Source organism: Lepeophtheirus salmonis, chromosome 1 (assembly GCF_016086655.4).
Source record: "Lepeophtheirus salmonis chromosome 1, UVic_Lsal_1.4, whole genome shotgun sequence".
NCBI lineage: Eukaryota > Metazoa > Arthropoda > Copepoda > Siphonostomatoida > Caligidae > Lepeophtheirus > Lepeophtheirus salmonis.
This window is the reverse complement of record NC_052131.2, coordinates 51,829,351-51,842,318: the sequence shown is the minus strand read 5'-3', so window position 1 is coordinate 51,842,318 and position 12,968 is coordinate 51,829,351. Positions and strand designations below refer to the sequence as shown.

At 31.2% G+C, this 12,968-nt stretch overlaps 1 protein-coding gene across 1 annotated transcript; it reads left to right on the top strand.

Moving 5' to 3' along the window:
- Window positions 1–2,376: 2,376 nt before the first annotated feature.
- On the top strand, window positions 2,377–12,363 carry LOC121132002 (uncharacterized). The gene is made up of 3 exons (XM_040727433.2): window positions 2,377–2,651; window positions 3,381–4,001; window positions 12,085–12,363. The coding sequence occupies exons 1-3, from the start codon at window positions 2,461–2,463 to the stop codon at window positions 12,179–12,181; spliced, it is 909 nt and encodes a 302-aa protein (XP_040583367.1). The 5' UTR covers window positions 2,377–2,460; the 3' UTR covers window positions 12,182–12,363.
- The last annotated feature ends 605 nt before the right edge of the window (window positions 12,364–12,968 follow it).

The following is a 12,968-nucleotide window of genomic DNA, read 5'->3' as shown; positions in this document are numbered from 1 at the left end:
AAATACAAGTTGTAGATTTTTTTAATTATAGGAATAACAACTTTTATCTTGTCAAGTCCCGAACTCATGCTATTAATTATTTTTTTAAATAAACATTTATTTTCTGAATGTCTTGTATTCATAAAAGTATTTTTAGCATTTTAATTGATATGTGCAAGTTCAAAATGAATGAAATAATCAAAAATATGGATCTAAATTTAAATGACTTAATTATCATTATCGTTTAACTCTGTGTATCATGTAATTAAACCTCTTGAGGTTTCTTTTTACTCAGTTCACTAACCAGGTTATAAAAAGGATGTTCAGGAACAGAGAGTTAATAAAGGAAACGATACAATGCCCTACAAATGAATGTTGTTGCCTATTAAAACATATAGCTTTTACATGTTGAGGTTCCAAAAGTACTGAAAGCTGTCATGCAGGAAGGCCTGTCTCTTAGCGGAGCTCCATTTTGAGTGAGAACAACCTTGTCCTCGAACTTTTCTCTACCTCGAGGTAACACTTTTTTATCCAGAAGTTCGATGTAGGCATTTGAATGTGGCCCTCCCATTTTCACAAAAATGGGAGGGCAGAATTTACCTTTACTGGCCACAACGCCCAAGTTCCTGGAACGATAAAAAGTGGTACAACTACACCCGAGCTCCTTGTATATGGCCATGGGGACATGCCCTGTGAAGGCAGCTTCAAAATTTCACTTCTGTGTTGCTCCATTCTGCTCGTTCTCGTTTTTTTTTGTTTTTAATTGAGTCAAAAAACTACATATGGAAACCTTTCTTTTACTGAGCTTGAAGATAATCGACGAATAAATTTCCAATTTATTCAAATTTAAATATTGTGCTCCATTAAATAAGATCATCCCTAACCCAACAGCAGCTTCAAAAGAAGGCAGCTTCAAAATTTTACATTCTTAAATTAACTTAGGTTGCTGCCATGTATAGGTTATAGGTTAGGTTAGGTACTCGATATCAAAGTTTGGAAATGCCTTTTGTCCTTCAGTATTCCCCCATTTCAATGGATCTTGTAGTTCTTCAATGCAGTCCATTTGAGGAAGCAACTGGGGTTGAGATTAATATATAACCGAATATTTCTAGTTTTGATCATTCGAGTTTGATTTGAATCGAGTTTTTCAATTCATATTTCGAAGTAACTCAAGTAATTTTCAGAAAATTATGTACTTAAACAAAGTCAAGTTTTTTTTATAGAGTTCGAGTAATACACTAATTATCTTAATCCAATTAGTAATTACATACAGGGTGTTACATGGAAATGAGGAGTCTCCAATTTACACTTATAACTCAAGATTGTGTGAGCCAATTTCAAAGTCGGAAATTGTGTAGCACGTCACTCTCACGGTAAAAATGAGAAATGAGACGTTCAAACTAAAATCACGGCACTTTTCCGTGTATGAATAACTCCCACAGAGATTTATGACCGTCTAAAGATGTCCAGGAAGACAGATTACTTCTTCTCTAGCGGTGGGGTTGTCTTCCAGCAAGATGGCACTCTTATCCATATGGGAAAAAACACAGAAGTTCCCTTTCTGAAAACAGCAACAGACTGAACTTCTGCACGAGTTAATATCACCCCTTTACAGACCTGACTTGAAGTTCTGACTGCACGTGGAATCAAATCACTGTACCGTCTACCACCCTAATATATCCACTTGAAGGCCTCCGTCAATGAGTAATGGAACTGCATGAATAAGGAGACTATCCACAACGGATGTGCAGGTTTTAGATCCCTCCACATAAGTCCAACATCGCCTACAAGGGGAGAAATAACTACCACAGGGATTTATGACAAGCTCAAAGTGTCCAAAAACAAGTGTACACCTTTTCCAGTCATACAGCTGTCCTACAGCAGTATGGGGGTCCTACCAACACGTCAAACACCACACGGAAGCTCATCATTGTAAACAGTAAACAGGCTGGACTTTTGCCCCAAGTTGATGTGACCCCTTAACAGTCCTGAGTTGAGCCCTTGACTTTACGTTCTGACGTCACCTGAAGCCAAGGAACTACTGCAACATACTCTACCGGAACTTTGCGGCTTTGAAGACCTCCACCAATTAGCAATGGGAGGGTATGTCAGAGTGGAGTAACTTCAAGAGGTATGCAGTTTTAGACACCATCATCGCTGCCAAGGGCCACCTCATTGAGAAATAATTGTTCTCAAGGATTTGGTAAATATAATTTAAAAAAATAAAGCTCTAACCATTTTGTTATAACACTATATTTTAATGGAAAAGTGTTCTAACTTCCATGCAACGCCCGGTATAAATATCTATGTAGTTAAAAATAAAAAGGAGAAAAGTTTTAAAGCATGTGTTGATAAAATGAAAATGAAGAACACAACATCTTGCGAATGTTTATCTCTCCAATTGCAGTATTTACTCAATACTTGATGAGGCATTTACAAATAATGAATTAAAGAGTGTCTTTAAATCATCATACATGTAAGATGAAATTCAAATGGGTGAATATCCTCTTTTGGATAAGCCTCCTTATTTTCATTGTGAATGGGCGTCCTCAAATGACGGAGGATGAACTCTATGGAGATGAATTCCACGATGACATGATCTCTGAGGACTATGATGACTACTATGATCTAGAAGAAATTGAGGACATCCCTACAACTATTGCTCCTGATGGGTAATCCAACCTTATTTATATTTTAAATATATTTATGCTACGTTCATTTTGCAACTTCCACGACTCTTTAATCTGTATGCAATTACAACATCGGTCATTCTAATTATCAACCAGAAGTGAGGCCTTGGGACTTGAGGTCATATTTTAAAGACTTGCGACTCGATTTGATATTCCATTCAAAGAGTTCTGAGTTGAATTGTACTCGAAAGATAAGAGTCACGACTTGACTTGGACTTGGAAGCCATTTAAATGGCTTCAATGGATATAATGTACTCTTTAATGTATATTTTATTCCATGAGTAGTTCAACAGGACTATATGATAATACTCAAGGACTTGGACTTTTGTTGAAAAGAGTTGCAACTCGACTTGGACTTGCAGTATAAAAACTCTTTCCTTACATCTCTATTACCAACTATTAATTATACCTATCCTTTCATTTTGATTTATTAAAATGACGCCTTTATTACGTATTTACGAGAACAGATAACTATGGGCATTTTAACTTTATAATGTACCACATAAAATTTATTAATTATTATAAGTAATACTAATTAAATAAATAGTAATTATCATTAATATATCGGCCACCTAAGGAATGAATATATGATAATTGAATCATCCTTATCACAAGAACTCAAAATCTTTCTTTTATGGATGCAACTTAAAGAATTTGTAGGAAATTACAACTTGCACATGACTTATATATATATTTGTTTCATTTTTTTAGTCGTCGACTTCCATGGTACTTTACATCTCGCGATGGACAAGATAAAGAGGCTGGAGAAGATGAGTACGTTGGCGGTGTTGAGTATGAAGAAGATTACGATGATATTGACTACGCAGAAGAGGATCGACTTAGAGAAGAAGCTCGTTTAGAAAAATACCGCCAGGAAGAAGAGAAACGTCGACAAGAGGAAGAGGCTGCCCGCCTGATGAAAGAAGAGAAACGTCGACAAGAAGAAGAGGCTGCCCGCCTGATGGAAGAAGAGAGTCGAAAAAATCTTGAAAAAGAAGACGAGAAACGAAGACTGGAAGAAGAAGAGATCAAAGCAAGGAGATTGGAAGAAGAGGAACGCCGAAAGAAAATCATTGATGATCAAAGACAGAGAGAGGAATTAGCTGAGAAAAGGCGGGAAAAGATGGAAGAAAAGAAGAACTCTGAAGGGGAGACAAAACCGGATGGAGATGGGGATACTACATTAGCATCAACGCAGAAGCCGTCTGAGTTCAATCCAGAAGATCCATATAACCCACAAAACGGAGGGAATTTGCTTGTACATCTGGGACATCGGAGAGAGGATAATTCATGTCCTTATGGGTGGGTCATGGATATCTATGGATATTGCAGGTAAAATTTTCAAGTTTGGTGGTATTCGAATTTATTTTTATGGGGTTTATTTCACAAAAATATAAATCAAACACATATAACATAAAAACAAAGGTCATAAATAAACATTCTAGTTTAAAGTTCACCCCCTCCCCCCCAATTATAGCCCACCATCTCATTTGTATTCCTTTGAAACATAAATCATGGAAAAAATAATTTCATAAAAAAATATGCAAACATTGAGAGAGTTAAAACAAACTCGTAATGGTTAAAATTACTTTCTAAAATCCAAAAATACACACACAACCGAGTAAGATTCACAGCACAGCCACGACTTAAAAAAAAAAACCAGATTTAAAGAACGCTGATAATAATAATAACAAAAGATTCAAAAGATTTTGCTCATCTCATTCTTTAATTTTCCGGAATCAATCTATTATTGTCTTTAGTTTATCATAATATCTAACCTACCAAGAAGGAATATATCGAACCAAATCCGAGGCGAATTCCCAATCCAAGGAATTTCTCCTAGGGATACGCAAGGAAAAAACGGCATAGATAAGTGCTTTAGAACTTATTAATGCATAATTTACTGCACGGATTTCAGGGCGGGAATCCCTTTGTAGAGGAATCTCGAACAAAATAGGGTATTTCCTCTAATTTGAAAGCAAACCCACCCAGCCCACCAATCGAGTTTGTGAGTTATTTGTGGAGTTGAGTTGATGTTAGGGTTGTGTCGGTCCTTATTTAGGGCTGAAGACTGCCATCCCGTCCTATTCATTTTTGGTCCGGTCCAGTCCAGTTTCGACCTAAAAACTTTTGAATTTTGGTCCTTTATAACATCACTCTACTAATTAAAAAAAAAAAAGTTTTAGTATGGTTTGAAGGACCAAAAGTCTTAAAAATCAATCCCGAGGACTGATAAGACGGGTCCTAAGACTTGATTGGACCGAAAAAATAATGATTTGCACAATATTAGTTGGTACTACGTTTCAATTTTTCGAGTTTGAATTTTTTTTTAGAATTTTCACATAATATGTTTTCAGTTTTGACTATTCCATCGAGTTCAAGTAGAGCCGATTTTTTTCCCGAGTTTCAATAATATTAGACTCCAACACTACTTAGTTGCATTAAAACATAAAAATTTTCATTAATAGTGCAGTTTTCAAAGGATAATTGACACTTTAAAACTAATATTTTACACCTTAATCTTTTAGTGCAGAGACTTTAAATTATTTTATACATTTCAAGACTTCCAAGAATTGAAATGATAATTTTTTTAAGTACAAAAATAGATCAATATGTCTCAAAATTTGTACAAATATTATTTAACTATTTTTATAAAAGTTTGTAGCATAAAAATATTTAATATGACTGACAAAAAAAAATACAAAATTGTTGTCCAAGTTAGAAAAAATTTGAGAACAACTCTTTTTATTGAAATTATATCTTTATAAATAAAAAAATGAGCCGTAGGTCTCAAATTTTGTACAGATATTCCCTGACTACTGAATACAAAGTAGACTTACGCTTTGATGCGCGCCATTTTTTTAATTTTTTTAATAAAGCGACAAATATTATTTTTTTAAGTGTTCATTCTTTATATAAAGAAATTTAAAACAGAATATTATTTTGATGTCTTTCCCGTAGCCTGGGGGCCGCGATGTTAATGTTTAACAGAGCGATCAACTACTCGTTTTCTCTTCAAGTAGTGTTTTTTGAAAAATTATTGATCAAAAAAAAAAAAAATGAAAACATTTTTTTTTAATGATTTCTATTCTAAAAAAGGTAATTCGATCAAATTTTGCAGCGGAGGAAGTTTTTTTAATTTTTTCAAAAAATTAAAAAAAAAAAAAAATCTATGGAACCCCCTGAACAGGGCTGCCCTATTGGCCTTTTTTCAAGCAGTTTGGCTTTGAAAAATTATATTTGACCTATATTTGAAATAAATATGTATTTAATAGTTTTGTTTTATAAGGCCATTTGTCATAGAATTTTATTTATTAAGCGATTTGGCTCATTAAAATATTTCAAGTGGCAATGTGACCCATTATATTAAAAGGTTGGACATCCTTGATTCTAATCATCATTACAGTTCTCTTCTAAACCCCCCCTATTTCGATACATCTCCCAGGTGTTTTCAACTTCTATAATCAATATTAGCGAGTCTCTTGTGTACATTTTGACTGATGTAAGGATGTTTAGGGAGATGTTCTAATGCTTTGACTGACTGTATCAAACAATATCTAAATCATTGTTTCTCAAACTCAAAATTGTCAAGTGGTCTGATAAATTTATATTTTGTAATTTGAAACGTTATGGGTTAAAATTAATAATAAATTATTATTATTAAATTGTGAAAAAAAATTGACAAGTAATTAATTTTAATAGGTTTAACCTCATTTATATTATGCTTATAGCCTTTTTTGCATTAATGAAGGCAGAAATGCCCTTCTAAGCCACCTATTTCTACAGTTCTTTAAAGCATAACTGTATTTAACATCTAGATCTAATATTATTGAGACTTCTGAGTGCAATTTGACCATTGAAAGATGTATAGGAGATGTTCTAATGTTTTCATTGACTTAAATATTTAAATTTGTGTTCTCTGAAACATTACCAAGTGGGTCGATAAATTAATTTTTTAAATTTTTTTTTCAAAACGTTGAGGGTCTGTAGATCCAAACCTATTTTACAACTTCTAAAGTATAATATTGAGTTTTAGTCGGAGTATTTTTGCTACAAGTTTTGAATATGATGATAAATTCATAGTTCAAAAAAAGTTGTGAGCTGTTTTTTTTTTTTTTTTAAATATGTGGCTTATACATCTACGTCTAGAGTTTTGTTGAAAAGTTCACTAGCAGCTATGGTTACTGATTAAAATTAATAATGAGTCATTATTAATGACATGTCATGTTTGAGTATTCAAGGAGACTACAATTCTTTTTTTCATGGTTGCCAATGAACATATGTGCTCTTAAAATAATGATATATACCGTCCTTTTTAGCCTAGAAAACGTGTTCTTTACCGAAGGAATTTCTTATAAATACAAAAAATATACAGTTTGATGAGGGATGAACAGTTGAAAATCGAATTAAGATATATTCATAATGAAGAAAGATCTAAATTTAATTTTTTTTATCGAAAAATCATACATTTATAAACCATAAAGAAATACAAAATAACATTATTTTCAAAATATTTACACTTAAAACTGATACTATTTAGACCGCGTGTGCTCTGTTTTGATAATCAAAATTTACATAGGATGTTAAGCAACAAACAAATTGCATTTTGTATAAACTTTTTTTAACAGAGTTTTAGAGCGTTTTCACTGATGTCAAAAATTGCATCATAGTTGAAAGAGACGCCATCTTGGGGGGCTCAAAATTTGATATTTTTACTACATAAGAAGAACAAATTTCCTATAAAGCTTATTGAAAATCCATCAAATAGATTTAAGAATAAAGAAGACATTATACCTGCTTTAAATGCTACTTGATTCCAAATATAAATACCGAGTTATATTTGTTAAAAATCCCTTAAAATGTATAGATTTATACAATTTTAATAAATTATCGATTAAGGTTAAGAGAAGTAGGATAATTAGGTAAAAATATCTTAGTCTTTCCCTTTTGCCCGTAATTATTAATTAATTAATTACTTATGTATCAAATGCCTACTTAATAGATTTGAGACTCGGTCTAGTACCGATTTTTTTTTTCGGTTCGGATCTTAACTGATTTTTTCTAGAACGTTATGGATCGATTTTTAAGTATAGACCGTGGTCTCAGACCGTTGACGGATTTTTTTCGGTCTCTCCTTATGGATCGATTTTTTTTTCGGTTTCACTTTTTTTTCGGTTTCAAATATTATGAGGGACCATTTTTTTAAACATATAAGGTCATTGTACAAGAGAAAACATATAATGTCATGTTCTAAACAATTTATCTTTAAAATCAGTCGGAACCGAGTTTTTTTGGGACAGATCTAGACCGAATTTTGATATGACACAAGTCCAGACCGAGCTTTTTTGTTCGGTCCAAATCGGTTCAACAAAAAGTTTAGCCGTCTCAGACCGGTCAAGGATTTCCAGACCGAAACCCAACACTACTATGTATACAGGGGTATATATGGTGTGCCTCAATATTAAAACAATCTTGAACATAAATCAAGGAAAAGAGAATATCCCAATTTTTTTAACTTCATATATACATACACCCCAATATTTCACAAAAATATTTGAGTAAATTATAGGCCTATTATTCAAATTTGTGGGATGAGTTAAGATACCCAAGAATTTTGGAGATATTTTGAACTTTTAATTGATTTAAGAGACTTATATTGACCTCATATGAACAATCTTTCAAATAAAGTATGTCCATTTCATAATTTTTTTATTGCGACGATCAACTTTGGCTAGTTTAAGATTAACTCAAAGGGTTAAAAAGAATAATTTTATGATAGACATTGACAATGATTCGTAAAAAAATACAAAAGTAACACATGGGTAAAGAATTAAAAGGCTTTCTACATAAATAAGGCTATTTTTAACCTCATTTTCAGTTAGTACCAACCTTTATAAGACAGCTATCAAAATTTCATAACAATCTGTTTTTTAGTCTGAGCGTTATTCTGTTAATTGTAACGCTACTTTTTTTTAGTTCGAAAACAATATTTTCGTCTTTTAGTTTTAAACTGCTTCTTGATGTAGAAAAATATTGTTCAAGCTAAACAATAGCTTGAAAAGTGTTATGTGGACGTGGCTCCATTCAGTGAATAAAGAAAAATATAATAATAGTTTAAAAAAGTCAATTGCGAACAATTTTCTTTGTTAAGACCGATACTCTTCAGCCCATATATACATCCACACACTATTTTATTTAAGATCACCTAGCTTGTATTTGTGTTAATGGGCCACACATATGTACAATCAGAGTCGGTTTCAAGGGGTCAATATTTTAAAATTAATGAATCAAAACCTTATAAACTTTAATTCTCGTTTTATTAAATCGATCCCAATTTCATGGATATATTTGAGTCAATTAAGGCTTTTTATTCAAATTGATTGGATGATTATCGATACTCAAGAATTTTAAACTATAGTTTAAGACCTTGTTTTTATTTTATTTGGCCTTTTTCAACCGTATTACTTGTGGATTTGTTATTACTAATTTTTGACTCTCTAAGGGATTAATATAAACAATCCTTGTTAATAGAAATGAATGATAATTCGTCAAAACATACAAATGTAGTCCTCACTCAATTTTAATCAAGATCATTCTACCTTCGAATAGTGACGACGGACCACATATATGTTCAATAAGAGTCTGCTTTAAGTGGTTAATATATTAAAATACATATAATTTTTTTAAAACTTAATATTTCTTAGACAAGCTTGATTCAAATGTAGGCCTTGTATTCAAATTTGTTGATTGAGTGTAGATACTCAAGAATTTTAACTATAGTTTCAGAGCTTTATCTGATTTAATATTCTTACATTACCTCCGAAATGGGCCTTTCAACCCATAAAATCCATCAATTTCTCAATACTTTATTGTGACAATCTTTTTTGCCTAATTTAATAGTTATTTGTGACACAAGATAATTGTAGATATATAAGAATAATTTGTAGTTAGAAATTGACGACGATTCGTCGTTGAATACAAATGTAATCCATTCTCAATTTTAATATAAACCCTTCTAGCTTGCTTTTGTGTTGAGAGGCTACAAATATTTAAAGGGGGGAGGGGTCATCTGTATAACAAGGTAATCGGATTATAAATAAATGGATACATCTGACAAGAGACAAATACAAATTACAAACTTTTGTTATTCTTGCTGCTGTTCTCCAATATTGACTTCTTTCCCTCTCGGTTGTAGCTGTAGTTGCTCGATCAAAAAAGAAAGAAAATGGCTCACTGAGAGACAGAGAAAAATAGTTCTATATGTTACAATGTACATATATATATAGGATATATAAATATCACGGTCATATATCAACGTCAATGGCCATAAATATACATTTATATATGTACAAAGATAGTTAGTAAAATAAGAACGAAAGATTCATTCGTCAATGTTTGAGGAAAATGGTGAAATGTCCTTTGAGAAATGTGTCGAAAATTAGTGAGTTAATTGAAATAGATAAATTTTATTTGTCAAAAATGTACCAAGAATAAATAGCTTTTATAGTAAGCAAAACAATAGAAAAAACCCACTCTCCTTTTGGAGGTAAAACTATGTATTATATGCAATCAAGGTTATGATATTTGAAAGAGTTAGAGAGGATGAGGGGAACAGGAAATTTAGTGGAAAATTGAGGGTTGAATAATCCTTCTAGAACCTTGCAACAAAGGAGATATACTTTTGAGTCAAATTACAAAATCCTGATCTTTCATTTATCCAAAAGGTTGGACGTATCATCAGTGGTAGTGATGATGAAATGATTCCAGTCTGACAGGACTCCTGAAGATCTCATCAACTTCAAATTCTTCCAACTACTAAGGTGGAGGTTTAACGTTATTTTGGTATTTTTAAAACTACTAATACTGATCGAATGCAAAAATTAAGGAAGGAAAATCTTCTAAAATCATGATTTACTGATATAATAATGCAAAATTTATCAATAAAACTGAAAAAGATAAAACAAGACTAATTACTTTTAATTTTCCTTATGAAACTGTATTGACTTTTAAATACAAATATTTTTCAAAAAAAATTTCAATATTTTTGATACTCTTTTTTCAAAATTGTACCCTCTTTTTTGTCTCATTTTGACGGGAAAATGGCTCAAAAATCCAAAGTCTAGTGATACCCCGAATATTCCAAAGAATATTTTGGGTGTGAGAAGCTTAGCTGCAATGACGTTACATTAAATTAGCTACAAACAGCTATTAGATGAAATAAATATACATGAATCCCACTCTGTATTTAGCAATGATACTCCGATGTCGATCTTCAATTTTAATCCGAGTCCAACAAGGACTTACAACTTATAAACAGTTATTGTATTTTAAAAACAAATAACAATGGGAGTCCACAGGATTATATTTATTTTTTGGGGCGGGCTTGGTTTTTGGCATTTTAAAAATCTATAGTTATTCACAAAAATTTGGCGGAAAACAAAAACAAAAATTAAGTTTCAAATACTAAATTTAAAAGAAAAAATTTCATAGCTATTCACAAAAATTAAAATTTTTATCAAAAAAATTTCATAACTATTCACAAAAATTAAAATTTTTATTAAAAAAATTTCAAAATTAAATTTATTGTATAAAAATTTCGAAAATTAAATTTATTGTATAAAAATTTCGAAAATTAAATTTATTAGAAACAATTAAATTTCAATAATCAATACCTATTAACAAAAAATTGATTTTTTTGGAAAAATAATTCAAAAATTCACAGCTGTTCACAAAAAAATTACAAAAATTAAATTTTTTGAAAAAAAATCAAAATTCCAATATTATTCAGTGAAAATTAAATTAAAACAAAATTTGAAAATTAAATTTTTGGGAAAAAAATTAAATTTTTGGCCAAAAAAATTTGAAAAATTAAATTTTTGGAACAAAAATTTGAAGAATTAATTTTTTTTGAAATTTGTATATTGGGTTGGGGGCTACAGCACCTTCATCCCACCCCTGCGGATGCCCCTGAATAATAATATCACACATGTATTAAATAGTACTTGATTCCAATGAGAAATACTAATATTTGAATATAATCAATCTAATATGTGCTAAAGATATCTAAAAACAGCAATATTTCTGCAATAAATAATTTCTTTTTTGGATTGATTAGAGACTAAATAGTTCTACACTATGGAATGAAGAATTTATTTAGTGAGGTAATAACATATTTTAATACATATTAGGATCTGATAATTAACAAAACTAGGCATTTGAGGGATATACTTTTGATAGCCAGTAAGATTTAAGTACTTTTATTTGTTGGTCCTTTTGACATCCAATAATTTTCTATTTTCCTTAATACTTAATGAAAAATGTACTTATTTATTGTTATAAAATATGGTTATTTAATTCATAAAAATGGCTTCCATCACATAAAAATGCTCGATAATACATTTTTCTCTCGTTTCAGGAGTATATTTAAAGAAGAAAATAGGGACTGGGAATGGTGGGAACACATTCGACGCCATGTTATCAGTCAACAAGGCCACTACAATGGACACTACTAATTATTGTAGCAATTAAGATTAAGATTCTACTTTTTTTTTATGAGTAATAATTATATATGCAACAATCATATGCGCTATGCTGCAGATCAAGGCCCTTTTTAAGCATCTATTTCAAGTAATATGTAATTAATTAATTGAGAAAATAATAAAATATCCATTCATAGAATGAATACATTATAGAAGTTTAGCAAAATTTGAATTACGCTGCGATAAACACCCAGCCCCACTGGGCTGTTTGTTTTAAAGAAAAATTATTAGAGCAGAACCCCGAAACAGCCTTGCTACACGACAGAATCGTAGTTGGAGGGGTGTGTGAGTAGGGCAATTGCAAATATAGAGATTGCCCGCCCCCTTCCCCTCTAGTATCAATTTTTAATCCTCCAATGATTTACGGTACTTTTGTAAATAAAAACAGCTTGTGTTTCGCTTACACACTTATTTCAATGGATATTCTATTTATATGAAAAAGGTTCCGTGATTTTTTTTGTTAATAACGTTACGATCTTTATTAATTTTTAATTTCTTTAGTTACTCTTTTAGCCTGTTCTATGTTAATTCTATTTAGGATTATGTCCAACAAAGGTAAAAAAAGGAACAAATAGGTATCGAATCTTAATTTTTGTATTAAATTATCTTTGTTTCGTCACAAAACAATCAGTAAAATGATCCTGTAGTCATAGCTGACGAAACTAATACTGCTTTAGCTCACAAATCCATATTCTTACTGTTTCAATCGAATCTCGTTCGAGTCCTCATATTTGTTTCGTGTTCATTTCCAGTCTATAAT